The 22,294-nt window shown below is 38.3% G+C and overlaps 1 protein-coding gene and 1 long non-coding RNA gene across 6 annotated transcripts in view; one reads left to right on the top strand and one right to left on the bottom strand.

Moving 5' to 3' along the window:
• Positions 1-9,267, top strand: part of Traf5 (TNF receptor associated factor 5) — a 45,263-nt gene extending 35,996 nt beyond the window's left edge. For 4 of the 5 annotated variants that reach the window (XM_074048385.1, XM_074048382.1, XM_074048383.1 and 1 more), the window contains 4 exons: positions 1-29; positions 3,363-3,503; positions 4,999-5,167; positions 5,837-9,267. The exon at positions 1-29 is cut by the window's left edge and continues 64 nt beyond it. In XM_074048385.1, coding sequence (XP_073904486.1) covers positions 1-29; positions 3,363-3,503; positions 4,999-5,167; positions 5,837-6,414 — 917 coding nt within the window. In that variant the 3' untranslated portion in view covers positions 6,415-9,267. The remainder of the gene's footprint in view (positions 30-3,362; positions 3,504-4,998; positions 5,168-5,836) is intronic. The other variant, XM_074048386.1, reaches the window with a different exon arrangement.
• The window catches only part of LOC141413947 (uncharacterized), a 15,132-nt gene extending 3,210 nt beyond the window's left edge, over positions 1-11,922 (bottom strand). The window contains exon 1 of the long non-coding RNA XR_012439001.1: positions 11,589-11,922. This is a non-coding gene — a long non-coding RNA (uncharacterized lncRNA). The remainder of the gene's footprint in view (positions 1-11,588) is intronic.
• Positions 11,923-22,294: the final 10,372 nt, after the last annotated feature.

Genomic DNA, 22,294 nt, shown 5'->3' with positions numbered 1-22,294 from the left:
TAGAAAAGACCTTCCAATTAGAAGAACAGGTTAGTATTCAAGGGTTTACAGACAAAGGGGGGCAATGGAGTTGCTGGGATTTGCCTGATATGTGGATATTTTTATATTCTCCTCTGTTTCACTGGAAGTTAACTGGAGGTGCATGTTTTCTAAGTGGCCACACAGATTCATTGAATAATAGAACATTAGGATTAAAAGGTGTTTTTGAAATATTTGGGTCCAGCCTCTCATTCAACAGATGAAGAAACTAAGCTCAGATAATGCTAGTGTGTTTATAACTTGTGAGTGGCAGAATTCAATGCAAAGTCCATTTCCGCTGGTTCTGCAGCCAGTGCTCCTCATCCTGTCCACCTGCCCTTCGGTTACTATTGGGTGCCTAGTAGGTGTTTGATGTTTTTAAATCAGTATGACCGTAAAACAGCAGTTGACTATCTGTTCTACGCACTACAGGCTTTTATAAATTTTGTTTTAAGTCTAAACTGCCTTTGAGAAGCTTTGAAACACATACTTATTTCATACCTACATATTTATTTCACTGAGTTGTGATTTCAAGTGAAGTTTTATAGTGCCTAGTGCAATCATAGTAGATATCAATGAATGCTGATTCTAATGAGCGATCATTATGAAAGTCAATGATTTTGTTAGAACAGCTGAAGATCAGACTTTTCAAACCCACATAGGGAAACAAACTTATCCATCTTCAGAGGAGTTTCATTTTACTACCACAGATTATTTTATGATGTCCGATTCCATATTATAGTGAGTATGTGAGTTCCAGGGTCAGAGCCAGAGAAAATTAGATCAATTTGATAGTAACCATAGTAGAAGACACGCTACCTAGTAACTGTTTGTAAGTTCCTTCTGTATCAGTTGTCTCATTCATCCATCTGTTCACTCAGCAGACACCAAGTCTGGGTAGAGCAGTCATTGCTCGGGACACTGAGTCAAGGAAGACGCAACATCTACCTTAGAACTTACAAAAATGTAAAGAGATGAGTTGCTGGTATCTTGTGGGACATGCAGTAATTCTGGTACAGGGGCTGTAGCAGAATACCCTGAGGACACTGTGAAAGGCTTTTCAATGGGATCTCCAAGCTGTATCTTGAAGGAAGACAAGATCTGTCAGTTAAAGTGCTGTGGAAGGAGTACAGCCAGAAGGGGAGAGCTTGTGCCAAGATAGGTTGGCAGAAGAGATGCTGCTGGTTTAAGGGATTTTAAGGTGCATAGACTCTCAGAGTGTGTGACAGGGAATGGCTAAAGACTGATGTATTGAATCCAGACAGCAATGGCCTACCATGTAAACTGAAAATTGAACACTACATTCAACATTGTTTTTTCCATATATACTCTGTCTTGTTTCAGAAAGGATTTAAGGGTCAAAAGTTGGAGGTCATGTTTGTCAGTATTTTGGAGCTAATGGAGATTTTTAAATAAGAAAATACTTGGCCAGCCAATTATTTGGTCTTCAAAAGTAAGACATCTGGAAATAGAACAGCAATTGGGAAGAGGGAGTGTTCTGGAGCCAAGAGACCTGGGTGTAAGCCTGGTTCCAAACCAGCCCTAGGAGTTTGCGCAGCTATTTCAGTTCTCTCTTCCCTAAGGAGTTTCCTCATTTGTAAATGGGTTGTGGTGAGGGGAAGATGAGATAATTTATTTAAGCTCCTAACATAGTACCTGGCACATATAATAAGCATTTCAATAGTAAGTGGAAGCAAATGCTAGAGGTAGTGATGGTGACAATGAAGGGTCAACCAAAGCCATGTCAGTTAATTGCATGTTGTACGCTGGGGAGGCAGAGAACCTAGAAATGCTACTGAAATGGACACCCCAAGAGCAAGAGTAAGTTAGAGGAGGGGGGAAGGAAAGGCACAAAGCTTGCTTTTGTTTGGTGGGCAGGTGGACGACTGCTCTAAGAGACTGCATGGAAGATTCTGGGCCAGAAGTCAGATAGTCATTACAGTCATTTGTGCATTCATTTGTCAAATAAATATCCAATGCCCTCTCTGTGCCAGGCACCATGCCAGGTCCTGGGGATAAAGAAATATCTGAGAAATAGCCTTGAGAAGCAATGTAGCTGAGGGAAAGGGCCAAAACAATGACAAAAACAAGTTACAAGAATGAAAAAGATATTATGGACAGTGTATTATGGAACTGGAGAGGTAGTCTGAGTGCATGGTACTAGGAAGGAAATAGTTCCAAGAGGATGTGCCCTTGAGTGGCATCTTAAAAAAACAGTAGTTTCTAGATGAAGAGGGAAGTGTCTAAGGGAACAGGGCCTGATGGGAGCTAGGAGTTGTGTAGTCTCTCTGGGCATGGTACACAGGGTATGAATGAGCATGAGGCCCAAAGGGTAGCCAGAGGCAGATCATGTGTGGCCTATAAAAGAAAGTCACTAGAGATGTTTAAGTACAGAAGGCACAAGACCAGGCCTGTCTCTTAATATTATTCAGGTTACAGTATGGAAGATGAATTGGAGGGGAGTAAGACTAAAAGCATCCATGCATTCATTCATTGAATAAATATTTATCAAGCACCTACTGGTGTCGGGCACCTATCTAGTTGCTATGATATCCAGGCTGGTTCCAGCTCTTATGAAAGATACATTCTTCTGTGTGTCAAGATAGAAAGTACAGTGCAGGGCCAGATAGGAAGCTGTTTGTTACAGCACAGGTGAGAAATAATGAAGACTGAAACTAGTGCTAAAACAAGAGGAGATGAAGTGAAAAACGAATATAAGAGTTTTTTTATTTGTATTGATATGAGCTAAAGGTGGCAAGTTAATGGATGTGGGGATAGAAGAGTTGTCTAGGGTCATTCGTAGGTTTCTGGCTGTTTCCCTCAATGAATTACAAATTTTAAGTATACACACCACTCGTGTTTTGCCTACCATTTGTTAGCTTGTGTGATGGGCAGGTTACTTACACTGTCTACCTCTGTTTCCTCATCTGAAAAATGGAATTAATCTTCATACCTAACTCAGAGGGTCCTTTGAAGATTTTATGATATAAGAGTATCATAAAAATCAGCAAATTCTGATTACTGTGCATATAACATCTAATGTAGTTTGGTGATCAGTACTCTGCTTAATAAGCACATACTGAATGGACAGAATGAGCTAGTTCAGTAAATTTAGTCGAGTGATATTACTATCATTAGATAATCCATCACAGAGGGTTAGGGATGAAACAGGCTGATGAGAAATTTTGTGGATCTGCTTTTTGAAACTTCCCGCAAATATTTTCCTAGAAATACAACTGTATGGTTTGTTCCTAGAAGCACATTCTAAAGGGAAAATACTATTTTAAATTTTATGCATGCATCTCAATGACCTCATTTTTCCTCATTCACATTCCTGTTATTAGATTTCTGACTTATATAAGAGCCTAGAACAAAAAGAAAGTAAGATCCAGCAGCTAGCAGAAACTGTAAAGAAATTCGAAAAGGAATTCAAGCAGTTTGCACAATTGTTTGGCAAAAATGGAAGCTTCCTCTCAAACATTCAGGTGAGACATGGCCTTTCCATTCAAAGCCAAAATTTGGCTTTTAATTAAGAGTTTTTCTTTTAACTTTTCAAATGGAACTACTTCAAATATATCTGTAGAAAAACTGCAAGAATAAGATGCAAAGAGCACCACCTCCCAGATTACCCCATTGTCAACATTGTGTCCCATTTGCCACTAGCACCCCTCTTCCCACACCTGAAAGAGGAGAGAGGAGGGAGATAGAAAGAGACAGAGAGAGAGAGAGAGAGAGAGAAAGAATTCTGAATCATTTTGAATACACTGCATGTATTATGGCTCTTTACTTCTCAAACTTCAGTATGTATTTCCTAAAATAGAAATAATCTCATAAATACCCAGTAAATTTAGCAATGTCAGTAAATTTAACATTTATACAATACTTTCATAATTTTATTGCAATTAGGGTTTTAATTAATGTTGGGTTAATATTACTGCTTTAGATACATCAAGAGCACCTGTAATTCTACATTTTGTAGGCCACAAAGTGAAACCATTAATTTCCCTGGGAAGAGAATGCTTTAAGTATCATTAAAATATAGTGAAAAAAAGTTACTTTGTAAATTCTGAAAGTTGAATAATCACAAATGGATTCCTAATGTTTATCATGATTATGAAATTTATGGTAAAAGATTTTAAGACATGTAGTGTGGATAATATACTTGAAATTTGGATTATCCCAGAAAAATCTAGGCATTTAACTTCCATATTTGGTTAGCACATTACAAGATAGATAGATAGGTATACACACATATTTTACATGCATATACAGATGTATGTGCATGTATATATAAAAATATATGTGAATATAGAAAAAAGAAATCCATCATATGTTACTATCTCAATTCTGACCTTTTCCTAATAGAAAGACCAATCATTTAGAATTAAGACACGTAGCGTAAGATAAAGTAGTTTTATTTAATCTTCCACCTAAGAGAGCAATTGAACATTTAGGCCCTACCTAAAACTTTGTGTTCCACCTGTAGTGCTTGGGCCAGAACAGGTGAGCATGCTCCATCTCACTGTGGGTCTTGTACTACAGCAAGAGTGAATTGAGGGAGTAGCTTTGAAGAGAAGGAAGTGGTAAGGCAAGAGAAAGGACAACCAGAGAACAAATAAAGGTGCATTAGAGAGCAAAGCACAGAGAAATTGAGGGAGGAGTTAGATCCATTAAAGTTCAAAGGTTTGGGATGGGAGTTGGGAGAAGGGAGAAGGAAAAAAGATAATTAGGGGCTCATCTCTGCAATCCTTATTTTCTCTTCTGGACTGTGTATTTTTCATTTCATTACTTAGTTAAATGTGAAATGTGTGAGTTGAAATAATTTAAATTAGTTGAAGGTGTGGCTCAAGCGCTATAGTGCCTGCCTAGCAAGTGTGAAGCCCTGAGCTCAAACCCTGGTGCTGCCAAAAGAACCAAAAAATGTAATCTCAATAAATAAGATACTTTTTTTTAACATCATGATCCATTTTGTCCTGAAAGGTTCTCACCAGTCACATTGACAAGTCTGCTTGGCTAGAAGCCCAAGTACGTCAGTTACTACAAATGGTTAACCAGCAACAAAATAAATTTGACCTGAGGTCTTTGGTGGAAGCGATTGATACAGTGAAACAGAAAATTACCCTGTTAGAAACCAATGATCAAAGACTAGGTATGTTTTCTATTTTACTTCTCTTTTGGTGACTAGTTTGACTAGTTTGTCCACATGTGTTCATGAAATGAGCAAACACCTTGCCAAATAGTCACGTTTCCAGAATAAGCAATGGCTGAATCTGGTTATTTGTTAAAGAGCAGCAGAAGGACATTCTGGCTGCTCAGGCAAAAGGGAGGGAGGCCCTGATGGGGGTGGAAACAGACAAGAGTTAGAAAGAGGCCAGGAAATTCCAAGAACAAGGAGTGTTGATTTTTAACAGAATAGAAAATGACAAGAAGCTAAGGAAGAGATGTGATGGGCTGATTGTTTCAAGTGTGGAAAAATAAAAGTGTGTGATATTTAAAAAGCCATGCAGTTAGAAAAGTGTGGGGTTTACCATGCTAATTCATGCTAGGCAAATGCTCAGTGTGTTTTCTTTACACTGTGGCAAGCTTTGGCTTAAGACTACACATTCCTATTTTCTTGGTGCTAATTTACCAAGACATGTTATTCACTGAGCATTAATAAATAAAAGTGGTCCATTTGTGGACACACTGAATTCATTTCATCTTTAGCACAGCAGAATTTATTGGTTCTCTTCAGGTAACAAAATTCCATTTTGGGCAAAATTTAAAGACCCCTTACATGCCCATGTTTTTGGCTCCTGTCTTGTTTCTTCCTTTGCAGTCGTTTTAGAAGGGGAGACTAGCAAGCATGATGCACACATTAATATCCACAAAGCACAGCTGAATAAAAATGAAGAGCGATTTAAATTGCTGGAGGGTGCCTGCTACAATGGGAAGCTCATTTGGAAGGTGACAGATTACAAGATGAAGAAGAGAGAGGCAGTGGACGGGCACACAGTGTCCATCTTCAGCCAGCCCTTCTATACCAGCCGCTGTGGTTACCGGCTCTGTGCTAGAGCATACCTAAATGGGGACGGGTCCGGGAAGGGGACGCATCTGTCCCTCTACTTTGTGGTGATGCGAGGAGAGTTTGACTCACTGTTACAGTGGCCATTCAGGCAGAGGGTAACCCTGATGCTTTTGGACCAGAGTGGCAAAAAGAACCACATTATGGAGACCTTCAAAGCTGACCCCAACAGCAGCAGCTTTAAAAGACCTGACGGAGAGATGAACATTGCATCTGGGTGTCCTCGCTTTGTGGCTCATTCCACTTTGGAGAATGCCAAGAACACCTACATTAAAGATGACACCCTGTTCTTGAAAGTGGCTGTGGATTTAACTGACCTGGAGGATCTCTAGTCACAACTTGTGGGGTGGGAAGAAAAGTTCTTGGGTCCAGAAGCATGGAGAAAGACACATTTGAGGATCATGATGACCTGCATTTAGACTCAATGCACATTTGTATTTGTCTTTTTGTCACTAATGTTTGAAGTTAGTTTAAAACTTCTGAAGTGCTTTCTTCTCTTTACATTTACTCTGCCCAGTTTGAAACTTAAAACTCTTAGGATATCCTCTTATTTATATTTTTATGTCTCATGGATGGTGGTAAGTTTCTTAAACATAAGGCCTGGGGTTATCTCTTTTACTAGTACTTAATGACATGTCTCAGGCTCTCTGTTGTACTGAATGTTATTGAGGACACTGAGGTAGCGGAATTCTCCGCTGAAAATGCTTTTGTATTTAGTTTGGCCTGTTGATTCTATACCTGACCCTAAGCCTGAACAGGCCATGTTTTCACAGGTAGGGTGTTCCAGTTAAGTAGTGACTGATGTAGGTACAAAACAGTATGTCCTGTTTGGACCAGATCTTTTTTGGTTAAGTACTAAAGTTTTGGAAATTACTACACCTTTGAGTATTTTCATGAAATTTATCAGCAGTCTACAAGCACAATTTTGTAAGGCTAACAAGAACTGGCAAATGGGGTTAAAATTTCATTCTCCCTACTGACGCAAAGCAGAATGTTCTAGATAGAATATATTTAAGGAAATGTGGTGCCAGCTAAAGTTCAGATTATATTAAGTTCAATCATGTAAAAAACTACTTTCACAGGTCAAATATGGACAATATAATATAATACATATATGTATGTATAAAAATGGTTTGAAAGTATTTTGGCAATAATAGTGAATTATTGTGAGGATAGCAGAATTTATTACATGATACAGAAAATGCCATAAATGGATAAAGGGAATTTAAAACTATGGGGAAAAAATATTACAATTTTGTATGGGTGGCAGTACTTCCTATCCAAAACTGCCTACTACAAGCTACCTCTTGTTCTTCTTGGACACCTCTGAAATTTATAAATTGGCATGAAAATCGGCATTTATATAAACCTGTGAAGTGTCTTGTTGGAGTCCTGAGTAGATTGTGAAGAACAGAAATTATTACACTCTTATGCATTTATCTGGTCTCAGTGTGTATGTACAAACTGAGATGAGTCCTTATGACTCTTGATAAGTCTGAGCTTAACAAACACCAAGTTTCCCTCACTGGAAAGGCACTGTTATGCCATTCACCACTGGTCACATGTAGGCTTGCTCTCCTGTGCATCCAAGGACATGTGCTATGGTCAAAGGCCCACTGTAGAGCAGCTCACTTATGTCATAACCATGAATCTTACAAGTTCTGAACAGTTAACCCTATCGCAGAAACGTAATTTATATGACTGGCTTCTGAGAATGACAACAACCTTCTTAATCTCTTCAGTGGAATTTTCAAGATGTTAGACTTACATATACCATAGCAACCACCCCAAAGAATTAGAGTCAAAGAAACAGGTGAAGAATATAAATATGAATATAAGTACACTGTACAATAGGTGGTGAATTCTGGTACAGTAGATGATCCACACATCACCTCAAACTCAGAGCATATTTCTTTAGCCCACAAGGCCAGACCCAGGTTTTGCATGTTTGTTTGCAGTTTGTAATCATGTTCAAGGTCACTCTGTGTCCTGTAAAGTAGATCAAATTGTTGTGAATTATTTTTAAGTAGATGGTGTGAAAACTGAATGTCAAAATATTGCCTTTGTATTTTAACCAACTGCTGTGCATATAAAGTATGTCATGGTGTGGGTTTGCCTAGAAGTTCAGAGTCCCTTTATCACTAAAGTAGTAATTAAGTGATCACAGAAAAAGGAGTTAAAAAGCCCTCCTTTTTCACAGAGTAAGAGTTATGATTTTTGTTTTAAAAAGTGGATCCATGTAAACTATTTTTTCGCTCACGAGTAGAACGAGTAGAAGTTATTTAAACTTAGGAGTCCCACTAGTTGAACTGGGAATCTTCCCTCTACCCACCACTGTCAACCCATTATTCCTCCTGTCTCCTACATCAGTTAATGACAACATCCAAGCCAGAGTTTGTACGCTAGTTTAGATTCCTCTCTCACCTTCCCCATCCAATCATCCAATTTGACCTCCAAAAATACCTTACTGGTTTGACTGACAATTTGACCTCCAAATAATTTCTTTAAATGATTCTGTTTAACTCTACTGAATACTGCTACCCTATTTTAGGCCTAAATTGTTTTTTTAAGTCAGAGTTGTTCTCCCTATTTTTAGTTTTGCCTCTTTCAAATCCTTATCCTGTTACCTGGTGACCTGTCTAAAATGCAAATCTGAGTAAGTCTCCCCACCCCACCCACTCGGTGGCTGTACCACTCAGGATAAAGCCCAGCCTCTATAGCATGAAGACAAAGCTCTTCATACCCAGCCTTACTTAGACATTTCTCCTATTTTGCATCTAGCAACACTATACCAAGCTGTGACATTTATCTGATCTTGTGCTGTATTACTACCTGGAATACTCTTCTCTACCATCACCTCCTGCTTTGCTTGGTGAATTCTTGCCCTCCAAAATTGTGCCTGGGCCTCACCTCCTCTGGAATGCCTTTCCAAACTAGCCCTTACTCTGCACACTCTACTTCCACACTTCACTAAGCCAAGAGCTCTTGCTCTGTGTTCCATAATTCCCTGTACATGCCTCAATTGCTGGACTTTTTTCCTCCAGAAAACAAATGTTAATTAACATTTGCCAGATTCAATATTAATTGCAAATAGAGTTGATATTAGTCCTGTCCTCAAATCTGTAGCTCAACCATATAAAGAAAAATGATCAAAAAAAAACCTTGAAAAAGAAAAATGATCAGCATGTAAATGTTCCCAGCCTCTTGTTTGATAGACTTTGCTTCTTAACCTCTCTCCCCTATTCCCTGAGAAAATATCTCTCAGACCAGTTCTGATGTTTATAAGGTAAAATAAGAGAATACACAAAAAACATTTGAAGGAGGAGCCCTAGGGGCAAGGTTTTGGAGAAAAGCTAAACAGATTCATTTAAGAATTAAGGAAAATTAAAGAAAAAAAAGGAATTTGAAAATATGAGAGCTGCTGAGGATTGTGACTTGGAGCCTCTTTGATGCTTTTTTCTTCTAAGTGGCCTGTGCTAAAGATTAAATTATTTTTGGCTGTTTGAAATATACATATTTAAATCTATTTGTAAACTAGACTCTGGCTCCAGAGTTTATAAGGCATTTGAGCAAATAAGGATGTAACAATATAAGTTGTGAAAAGTGTCTTAAAGAAGATGAGAGTACAGTGAAACAATATTGGGGCTGGAAATGGGGAACTCAGGGCTGTCAGGAAAGGCCTTTATGCTTTATGCTTAACACCACATCTAGTATTCATATGGTGTGTTTTCTCAAAGCCCAGCACTATGAACACCCTTATGTCTGAGACATTTCCTGTGAGAAAACTTGCTTTCTTAACTCCCTTTGTAGCACAGGCCTGTTTGCCAGGGCCCCACCAAGCCGGCACAGTCCTGGGAAACTTCAACTTGAGGGTGAACAAACTGAAGAAGCATACCCAGTAGTGACCATCAGTGTTTGTAAGTTGCAGTTATATCAATTAGTGATGACAATCGATTTTCATTAGATTTTCTAGTGTGTTTGGGTACTGTTATGTCCACATTTGCCCTCACTGGAATGACAAGATACCAAATTCAAAGGAGTAAATAACTTTGGGGAGGAAGAGATCCCGGAGAATTTGATTGCACAAGGTTCACAGAGGAGCTTTAATTAATTATGGAATAGTAAAATCTGAAGCAAATATAGGAAAATATTAAAATATGATAAAAAGTTAGGTGACTGATACAGAAGTGTTAAGCGTGGTTTTTCTCTGCAATTTTATACATGTTTGTAATATTTTAAAGAAAGTTATGCCTTCAAGATTCTATGAAAAAAATAAAACCCCAAGAAATAATAACTAATGAAGGCATTAAAATAAAATTAAAGTAAAATAAAGTTTTATTTAAAAAAAAATTAAATTAAATTTGCCAGGCACCAGTGACTCACGCCTGGTATCCTAGCTATTCAGGAGGCAGAGATCAATCATGAGGATCGCAGTTTAAAGACAGCCCAGGGAAATAGATCGTGAGACCCTATCTCAAAAAAAACCCACCACAAACAAAAAGGGGGCTGGTGGAATGGCTCAAGGTGTAGGCCCTGAGTTCAAGCCCCAGTACCGCAAAAATAAAAAAGCTTTTAGGACAGACCTTTTCAATAAAACCAAAAGCTGATTCAATAAATCTAATTGAGAAAAATTCCAACAGAATATGTAAAAATAAACATGAATATGAGATTTTTTTAAAGTTAATACTGTGGACAAATTTACAGCAATAAATTTGAAAGTGCAGATAAAAATGGATATTTTTGTAGGAAAAAAAACCACCTAAAGAAGCAAAAGAAACAAATGCCTTATCTTAATAACCATGAAAGCTTAAAGAATCCATCTCCCTTTAAAGATCAGCTCCTTAAAACGTAAAGAATGGATCATTCACATGCTATATCTATTTAAGGCCATATACAAGGAAGTTAATCTGTCTGACTCAGTGTGGGACCCAGCACAATCTCATATCAAAACTAGACAAGAAAAGCGAAAGAAAACTTGAACGTGAACCCAAAAATCCTAAAATAAATACTCAGCAAATTGCATCCAGCAGAGCACTAAAATACATGCCAGGACCGAAAACCTACTATTATAAGATAAAGGAGAAAAGCTATAAGATCATCTAAGATTGACACTGAAAATATTTGGTAAAATTCAGTCATTTGTGCTTGCAAAATAGTAAAACGAACTAGAACGAATTCCCCTTTATTTAAACGCACCCGCACACAGATACCAAGCAGAAAACTGCAGGAACTCTCTTGAATAAACATCAGATGGAATTGAAATAACTTCTGAGAGGTACCCTTGAAATGACTATTCACTGTTGTACTTGATTCCTGGGAAAAGCCAAAACTGTTGTTTACAGATGACTCCTTAGCTACAAAAAGGAGTCAAATTGTTAGAATACAAACGTTCACCAAAGCAAGAGGATAGCTCAACAACCAAAAACCACACTATGGAAGAAACAACAGCAAAAACGCGGGGCGAGGGTGGGATGCGCAAAACGTCAAGAAAATCCCAACACTTCACCTGAAGAGCCGGTGAGGATTTGAATGAGTAGAAACACAGCCATAGTGCTGGATGCCCAGTCTCAAGACGGTACTGGTTGGTTATACAACCTGAGCAAATAAAGGTACAAAAACAGGGAATCTCAAACAATTCCCGGAAAATCTTTGCCATTTGGCGACAATCTATTACAGAACCTGGGCCTAGGGCTTGGGGTTCTACACGACGTGGGTGGAAACGCTTTGTGAACTGCCAGGCGCGAATACAGCAACCGCAAAACCAGTGCGCCCATCCGCGTCGCGCCGTTTCCGGGGAGTCCTCCGCCCCCACGTTATCCTCAGTCGTCTCATCCGTCCGCGAAGCCGGAAGAGCCCTTTGCTCCCACCCCTCTCTGGGTCGTGACGGGGCGTTTCCGGTCTGCGGATGCGCTCTCCCGGAAGTCCCGCCCACCAGCCTTGCGCAGCGCCGCGTGGTTGGGTGTGTGTGGCACGGCGGAGCTCGCCGCCTGGCTTCAGCTCCCTCGGGCCGGTCTGTGAAGCTGGGTCAAAAAAGTTGTTCCCTGCACTTTCAGTAAGTGACGGCCCCAGGCAGGACTGTGGCTAGAAAGGGTGTGAGGTCAAACCGGTAGAGGCCGCACCGGCATTTTGTTCCCACCGCAGCCTCTCGGTCATTCCTGGATTGCCTCCACCCATCCACCTAAGGTATCCCCGGATGTGTCCTTTGTCATTAACGCTCATAGCATTTAAGCGTTAATCATCAACCGCTGTCGACGTCTCAGATCCTTTCCTTTTCCTCTCCTTTCCTTTTCTCATGGCCGTTGTTTCAGACAAGGTCTTGCTATGTAGCCGAAACTGACCTGGAACTCGCTATGTAGCCTAGGGTGGCCTTGAACTGGCGATCCTCCTACTGGGCCTCCCGTGTGCTGGGATTACAGATTTGTGCCGCCACGCCCAGGCTAGGTGTGCGTTCTGGTTCTGACACTTTCAGCTCTTCCCATCTGACGGCCCCATCACCACCACTTCTTACCCATCTCTCTGTGGGATTATACCGTTTCAGAATCTTACTTGCTTCTAACAAAGATTTCTACCAAGGACCGCTCTTCTCGGTACTCCTCCCTTCTAACCCCCGCCCCCTTCTTTTAGAATAAGGAGTTCCTTAGAAGACACTGTATAGCTTGAATGTCGTAGAGTTTATATTTTTGACTATTGTTTAGCTGACTGTAAAGCTAATGCTATTATTACTTTTTTCCCAAATATGCATTGTGTCCCCTCTCCTTTTATTTGCTTCTCCTGAGGGATTTTTAAATAAATGCTGTTTACAGTCTCTCCACTTACAGAAATTTGGCTTCTGTCTGAGAACCCTCTGCTCAGAACTCTCTTCACACTGACCCTGAGTGTTCTGTTTTTTTAGGGATCTTAAGCTCCAAGCTAAGTAATGTTTTGCACCTTTTAAATGTACTCCTAACCCAGTATCTACTAACCAGTGCCTTGCCCCTACCTCATGTGGCTCTCACTATCATTATTCAGTGCAAACATTTGAGTGGTAGCTTACACAAGACAACAAGGATAATAAGATTTACACAGAACTTGGAAGTTTGGTCCTTGACCTGAAGGAGAAGCACAAATTTATTCACTAAAAAGACCATGTAAGATAGCAGATAATACTGTTTTCTTCCAATTCAGTTGCACAGAAAAATTCTACAAGAGCAACTGTAGATAAATCAGTTAAGTCTTAGGGTTGTTTGAGCATGTGTAAAATGTTAAGGATAGGCTAGATCACTGCTGCAAATTCAAGTTTGCAGAAAGGAGCAATCACTCTAGTGAGCTGGGAATATTGGTGGGTCATAGTGTGTTCTTGATAGACCCAGGATTTGGTTGATTCACTGTGCACATTCTTACCATCTTGAACAATCAGTGAAAGCTAGACTTTGCTTTGGAAATAACATTTTATTCTTAATTTTAGGGCATTAATGTCTTCACCTCCCCTAAGTTACTTGTTTTAAAAAAGCCCCGATTTAGGGAAATAGAGCAAACTATAATTCAAAAAACAACTGAGCCAGATGCAGAGGGGGTCTTTATCTTATCGGCAGTGTAGAAACAGTGGAGATCTAAGAAGAAATTTGGCAGCAGAATGCATCATTTAGGGTGAGTAAAGGCAGTGAGACTTATTAGGCAGGGATGGAATACTTTAGGTAAAACACCGTGACAAGCAGTGTTGGGAATGAGGAGAATATAACAAGAAATATTGGCAAGGACAAATAGAAAGGACTGGAATTTGGAACTGAAAGACAGGAAGACATCAATGATAACAGCAAGGTTTGAGGTAGAGTTATGCCAAGTCTCTACTTCGTCTTCAGTTTTGTATTGTACTAGGTCATTCCTAAAGCATACATACCTGTAAAGGGGATAGGACTACTGACTCAACAAGCATTAAAAAGGATAAAAGAATACTATAAACAACTCTATACATAAATTGGATAGTTTGGGTGAAATGGACCACTAACCAAAATTTACTCAAGAAGAAACAAAGGTAAATAGCCCTGTAACTATTAAATAAATAGAATGTGGAGGGTTTTGTTTGTTTGTTTGGGTTTTTTGGTGGGGGCAGTTGTCAATACTGGGGTTTGAACTCAAGGCCTTCACCTTGAGCCACTCCACCAGCCCTTTTTTGTAATGGATTTTTTTGAGATAGGGTCTCACAAACTGTTTCCCTGGGCTGGCTTCAAACCATGATCCTCCTGATCCCTGCCTCCTGAGTAGCTAGGATTACAAGCATGAGCTACCGGCGCCTGACGAATGTTTTAAAACCTTAAAGAAAAAAGGCTATTTCCAAGCCCAGATGGTTTCGCCAACTAATTTGACCAAATGTTTAAAGGCAAAAATACCAGTTCTGTACAAGCCCTACCAAAATTTAGATCAGGAACAAAAATTCAACTCACTTTATGAAACCAGTATTACCCTGATTTAAGAAAATAATAAAGATAATACAAAAAAGGAAACAAAATAAAAAATTCCTCATGACAAAGATCCACAATCCTTAAAAAGCGGCAAGTTGAATCCAACAATATACCTTAAAAAAAAATAATATGCTGTGACCAAGTGTTACTTATCCCAGGAATTCAGGGCTAGTACCATATTTGAAAATCAAGTGGCTGAAAATCAGCTTGTTGAAAATCAACCCACCATATTAACAGACTAAACAAAAATTATATGACCCCATCGGTAGTCTTACACTTAGCAGTGGAAAAATACCATTATACTTAGCGGTGAAAGACTAAATGCTCCTCAGCCCCCAACATTGGGAGCAAGGCAAAAATGTCTGTTTTGACCATTTCTACTCACAGTTTTACTGGAAATAGTAGCAATTGCAGTGAGGTAAGAAAAATGGGAAGGTATTCTGATTGAAAATGAAATAAAATTATTACTATTTTCAGTTAACAATTATATCAGTAAATCTCAAGAAATCTACAAAACTCTTAAAGCTAATAAATTAGTAGGTCATAGGATTCAAGAGTGATATATTTAAGTGATTCTACACTAACAACAATTGGAAACTAACCCACTTTCCTCCCTCACAAATGAAATATTTAGGTATAAATCTAACAAAATATATGCAGGATTCATATGCTGAAAGCTACAAAACACTGAAGGAAGAAAGAAGACCCATCCCATGTTCATGGGTTAAAAGATTAAGCTATAAGGTCAGTTCTCAGAGCAGAGTGACTCGACTGATAGAGCACCTGCCTAGGAAGCTGAAGACTTTGAGTCCAACCTCTTGTACCACCAAAAAAAAGGACAGTTTTCCCTAAGTTGACCTGTGCCTTTAAAGCAGTTACAAGTAAATTCCTAGCAGAAGTTTTATAGGTATAGATGTCTTCATTGTAAAGTTTAAAATGGAAGGCAAAGATTTTAGACTAGAAAAATTTGAAAATAAAATTTTGAAAATTCATGTATCTTAATCATAGTTCAAAAATGTATGCATGTGGTCAGGTATGGCTGTTCAAGCTCCTTCGTGGAGGTAGACATCAGGAGGATTGTGGTTCCAGGCCAGCCTACACAAAGAATTTGTGAGACCCCATTTCAATCAATTAAAAAAAGTGGGGTATGGTGATACACACCTGTTATCCAGCTATTCGGGAAGTATAAAAAGGATTGCAGTCTGGGCAGAACTACACATAAAATGAGACCCTATCTCAAAAAAAAAAAAAACTCCAAAAAAAAGGGCTGGTGGAGTGGCGCAAGTGGTAGAGTTCCTACCTACAAAGCAAGCACAAGGTCCTGAGTTCAAACTCTAGTACTGCCCTCCCCCAAAATAAACCTATGGATACGTTAAAACCCATTGTCTTGTATATGTACACGCATTCACATCCATGAGTTTTATTATAAATTCACATGACTTTAAAACCACAAAGCTCCTGAAGAATATATAGAGAAAAGCTTCATGACTGTGTCAAGCAACGAGTTCCTAGATATAACACCAAAAGTACTGTTTTTAAAGAAAAAAATTAATAAATAGAAGTTCATCAAAGTTAAAACATCTTGCTGTAGAAGTGACACTGTAAAGAGAATGAAAGACAAGCCATATTTGGAAAAATATTTGCAAATCACATACTTGACAAAGGACTTGTATCTGGAATATATGAAGAATCTCCAAAACCTAAGCAGAAAACAACCCAATAAAAGATGGGCAAAAGTTGGACATTTTGCTAAAGATGGTATAAAGGAGCAAATGAGTACATGAAAAGATGTTCAAAACCGTTAGTCATCTGTGAAATATGAATTGAAACCATGAGACAATGTTACACATATATTAGAATGGATAGAAAATAACAATACCAAGTGCGGTGGATGTGGAGCAATTAGGACATTCATGCTTTAGTCCGCTCATTCTGGAGAACAGTCATGCAGTTTCTGAGAAAGTTAGGAAATCCCATTTCTATGTGTTCATACCAGGACAATGAGAATTTATGTTAAGAGTAAATTGTACATTTTCATAGCAGCATTATTTATAATCACCCAAAATATGCAAAATTAAGGCTTCTTCAAAATTTGAAATTAATCAGTATAATCTGCCATATTAATGGACTAAACAAGAAAAGCACGTGAACTCAATGTCTCTCAGTGAGTGAATGGATAAACATGTACTAGTACACCCATGGAATAACAGTACTCAATAAAAAGGATTACACTACTGGTATATGCAGTAGTGAATGAATCTCTAATGTGTTATATTAGAGAAAGCAATTTCAAATTTTACATACTTATGATACCATTCTACACATTTGGGAAAGTTACAAAAGAGACAATGGAGAGACCTGTGATTGCCAGGGGGTAAAGGTAGAGGTGCTATGAGGTGGCATGGGGGAATCCCTGGGATACTGAAAGTGTTCTGTATTCCTGCTGTGGTGATTTCAAGAATCTATGCATGTATTAAAGCTCAATAATACCGTACACACATTTTGCGATATAAACAATTACTATTTGTAAAATATGTGACACATTACTTATTTTAAAACCCTGCTCAGGGAGTCTGGGGACATGGCTAAAGTGGTAGAGCACCTGCCTAGCAAGTGCAAGGCCCTGATTTCAAAAGCCCAGCACCACCAAAGCAAAACAAAACACAACAAAACCCTTCCCTGGACTACAATTACTCCTGTATCCACGATACCATTTTTCTGCTTTATCATTCTAGTTCCTCACTTCTTAACTCTTTTTAAATCTGTTTTAAGGTCTCAGGCTTGACTTAAGTAGTAGAGCACCTGCCTCATAAGAGCAAAGCTCTGAGTTCAAACTCTAGTATAGTCAAAAAAATCCATTTTATTTAAAACCATTCAGCAACATAAAGCATGTACATAGTGCTTACTAGGCAGATAGTCTGCTACCTGAGTCATGCCCTCCAGCACTAGTTCTTTCAATTTATCTGTTTAACTCTGGGAAATTTTCAAATTTTCAATTGATTTCCTCTCAATTCTCTCTTCTTTCTTTCTGGAATTCCTGTTGTTTTGTTGCAGAAAACGTTACAGACAGGATGACTGACCACCAAGAATAAGACTCAAACCCAGGTGGTTGGAGGAAAGGAAGGTTTATTATGCTAGCGGGCCAGCACCTGTATATCTCCAAAATGGCACAGGCCCCGAGCTTAGGGTGGTTGAGGTTTTTATACTGAGAAAAGCAGCAGCAAGCAAGCAGGGAGTACAGAAGCAGACTTGGCAGTTAGCTGTTCAAGGTTACAATCTATCATGTCAGCACAGCTGTGGACAAAGGCCATCCAGCAGTTTCTAGCAAGATAGCTGGATGTAGGGGCCGGGCTAAGGGGAAGGGCTTTACTAGTCTTTGATTCTTTCCCCAGCTTTGATCTTTCTCCAGGTTTCCTTATCAGTTTACATAGTAGGCTTCTTGCATTTATTCTCTGTAGTTCTCATCTTTTCTCTAAGCTCTTTGCTTTTGTGCTCTCTTAATTTTTTTGGTTGCTCAATATTTTTAATTTCTAAAACATATGTGCTTTTTTTCTGATATTTGTTTTTTAGGTGCTCTTGGTCTTTTGTTGTTATTGTTGTTGCACTGGGGTTTGAACACACTTGCTAGGCAGGCACTCTTACTGCTTGAGCCACCAGCCAGGTCATAATTTTTAAAGTAGTCTTCTGCTTCATCTAGGTTGTCCAAGTTTATCTTGGATTTTATGTTTTAGGTTTTCTTCAAATAGCTGGCTTTTTTTGTCTATTTGTTTCGAAGAACAAGGGAATGAGAAAATGACATTTTGTATATAGAGAAATCTTGTTAACTGGCAGGTTTCACTTTTAAAGCTCTACAACTTACTAGCCATGTGGTCAGGGTAGTTACTAAACCACTGTCTCGTGTGAAAAGAAATGCAGTAGTAGTATGTCGTTTATTATTAAGTGAAGAATTATATACAATCCTTAGAACATTGCTTGGCATATAGCAAACTTATTTAACATTGAATATTATTAATAAGATAAACTGATAGAAAGCTATTTCATTAGGGTCCCAACCAAAAATGAGTCTGAGGCATTCAAGTTTGTACTTGCTATCCCAGAATTTCCCATTTTCATTTAAATTCTTTTTAAAGTCCTTTGAATTTTTTTCCTGGGAGTAATCATTATGCTGTGTATTGATCTAAACAGACCTCTAATATCCTCCAGTTTTCAGCACTGCCTCTTCTTTCCCATCCTTTGTGGTTCCTCAATCAATTAGAACTCTTCCAGTTTCTGCTAGGCAGTCATTTCTATAGTAATGTCTTTCTAGAGTATCCCAGGATAGATCACTTACAATTTCTTAGGTCACCACACATCTACTTTCTGATTTCCAGATATTTATTAAATAACATGTTTTCCTCTTGCATCCTCTTTTATTTTCCCATTGTGGAGTTCTTAATTTTTATTGCTTAATTATTTTAATATGATTTTTAGGAAGGAAGTCCAGAGCCTTGAGCAAGAAGCCCCATTTGCTGTCTGTATCTTTTTTTTCTGGGCAGGGGGTGGTGGTGGTGGTGGTGGAGAGATTTATTTAGTTTTATTTTTCAGAATAATTTATTCATTTTAAAAAACCAAAAATGTACTACCACACTCCATCTAACACTCCCTAGGTAGCTTCCTTCAATTCTTTCAGTTCTTTCTGTTGGTATACTAGTATATTTCTAAGTAATATGTTTATAGTGATATTTCCTAATTCACACATCATCCACCTTGACATCTTCTGAGTTGATATGCAAGACAAGAATTTAGTGGCTTCTTTTGTTTATAGCTCTACATACTCTAGTGAAGATTCCCAAACTTATACTTTCAGGCTTTTTCTGCATTCAAGTAATGTTTGCTGGCATGAGCTATATATGTACCTGGATAATTTCTACTAAATTTCTATTTAGGCATGTCTTAAAGAAAGGGTGTGTGTGTGTGTGTGTGTGTGTGTGTATGTGGCTGGGGACCAAACTCAGGGCCTTGTGCATGCTAGGTGAGTGCTTTACAACTGAGCTTACCTCCAATCCTTATTTTTTCAGACATGGTCTCACTATATAGCTCAGGCTGGCCTGGAACTCACAATCCTCCTATCTCTGCCTCCTGAGTGCTGGGATTACAGGCATATGCCACCATGCCAGGCCATTTCCTACTCTCTATTGTATTAGAATGTATTCCAAATCCATACCTTCCATAGTATTGGCATTTGTCATGGTACTGTTTGTTTTCTATCCAGTTGCTCATGCCAAAAACCTAGAAGTCACCCTTTTATTCTTTTATTTCTTCCTTTCCCTCAGTTTTCACAAGCAGTCCAGCAGCAATGCCTGGTCATTCTGATGTTTGTGTTCATGCTCTTCTTTCCTTCTCTGTCTCTACTATTCTAGTCCAGAGATTCTCAATGGGATTGTGTTTCTAAATGGTGGCCACGCTACAAGGGACAATTGTCAATATCTGGAGCCATTTTAGGTTGTCATATTTAAAAAGTGCTACTAGCATCTAGTGAATGGAGGCCAGAGATATTGCTAAATATCCTAAAATGCACAGGAAAGTCCTTCACAACAAGAACAACACAGCCTAAAATATTAATATTGCTGAGGTTGATCCCATTTCCATAGTCCTTATCTCAAGAAACATCACTTGCTTTAAAATTTCTCTAACAACTTGTCAATATTGTGATTTTGTAGACATGGCAGGCAGGTTTTATAGACATGGATAAGAAGTCCACACAAAGAAGTCCTGAAGATGCTGGGGCTGGCAGTTATGAAGGTAAGAATTTGTACTTGCTTTAAGGCCTTTAGGTAATCTCAAATACATTTTAAATATTGTATTTGTTTATCTCATATGTTGCTAATATTTGGGAAAATAATTATGTTCCATTTTATATCTCTAAGGTGAACACAAGCAAAAGAAAGCAAAAAGCAAAAACACCACAGATCACGACATAGATCAGGAGCATCTTACTCTTCAAATGATGATGTCTTTCCCTCTTCTTCATCTTCTTTAGAAAGCCAGACAGATTCAAGTACTGAAGGTTGTTCATAACCTTGTTAAGCATTTTCATTTATAAGTTAGAGTAGAAAAAAATCATTATACCTCTTTCATAATTTCTGTTGTTCAACTAGTATTTTTTAGCATACCTGCTGTGTGCCAGACATAATGGTAAACATGGCATGATCCCTTTGGCCAAGGAACTCTTATTATGTTAGGCAATAAAGACAAATAAATAGTCCATAGCTGTGTAGAGGAGTGCTATGACTTGCCATGCTATGTCAAGAGCATAAGGAAAGGCTTTGGAAATGAAATAATACCTAAAATGAGAGCAGGAGGATAAATAGGCATTTTCCACACAGTCAGGGAAGTGGAATTGGGCAAGATTTATTACAGGCTAAAGGAATTGCACATGCTATCATTGGTATTAGGGATTCTGAATATTTCTCAAGTAATATGTCTATACTTTATTCTTGATTTATTAGTGGTATAATCAGAGTTCTTGCTTATAAACAAAGGCAACTGACTTGCTAACTTAAATAGGAAAGGAATTTATTGAAAGGACACTGAATAATTCACAAAAATGCCAAGAAGTCTAGAGAATTCATCTCTGAATGTGAACAGAAGCCAGGTGAAACCTTGCTGCTGGACTATAGCTGATTTTAGTCCAGAGTCTCATGAGAGCACACTACACTACTGAGCCTGATGCTTGACACTCACTTGAATTGTGAGTGTTACCTGATGTCACCACTATAATCACTGCCATTAATGCCACCAGATACTGGGATTTCTGCTACCACAGCTAGAATGGATTCTTCTTTACCTCCGCCTCTTTGTGTCATTTATTCTTAGGCAGTGATAGGCTTGGCGTAGATCACATGCCCATGACCTAATTGCAAAGGAAGCTGGGAAAGAAAGCATTGGCTTTTTCAGCATGGTGGAAGGCATGCAGAGGAATATTCACCAAACATAGGAAGCAGAATCAGACACTAAGCAGTCAAAATATAACACTTATTACCCATATCCAGCCATAATTCTAGACATTTTCACTTGACTAGGTTACTTTAAATTACTCTTTTTGTTTCACTTACCTTTATCCTCTCAATATTTTCTAGTTGTGTTAAATTAGTTTTTTCTATGAGTAAATAAATATTATACTTAACATTTTAGTTTTTTGGTTTTGGTGGTGATACTGAGGTTTGAACTCAGGGCCCCATGCTTGCTAGGCAAGTGCTCTACCACTTGGGCCACACTCCCAGGCCTTCTACTTGTAATCCCATCAACTGTAGTCAGTGATTTCACTCTTCTTGTATGTAGGTCAAGTATATTGGTATCCCTATCCTTTCTATCTTTTCTTCCCATTTTTTCTTTTCCATTTTCTATAGTTAATTTTTATAGTGTGATCTATAATTAAAACCAAGTCTTCTTTTTTATCCAAACAGTCACTTTAAAGTTTTAAAATCAATAATCAGCATTTAACTTGCTATCACTATATAAATACTGTTACTTCAGTGGTAAATCATATGTAAGAACTACATTTCCCTTTTATGGGTCTAATATCATGATTACTAAGATTCTCAAAGGAAAATATTTGTACAGTGTTTCTACTCATAGCTTCTAGTGTATCATTTATATTCTATCAGTTTCTTAAAATCATGTCGTATCTTAGTTTTACTTCATATATGAACTGTGGCTTTCTTGCAGTTTTTTTTCTTACATTTTCTTATTCTCTCACTTGTTTTGTTTTTTATTGGTGACAAAAGATATGAGA

Source organism: Castor canadensis, chromosome 11 (assembly GCF_047511655.1).
Source record: "Castor canadensis chromosome 11, mCasCan1.hap1v2, whole genome shotgun sequence".
Classification (NCBI taxonomy): Eukaryota; Metazoa; Chordata; class Mammalia; order Rodentia; family Castoridae; genus Castor; species Castor canadensis.
Note: the sequence above shows the minus strand (reverse complement) of the source record. Positions and strands in the feature narration are given on the sequence as shown.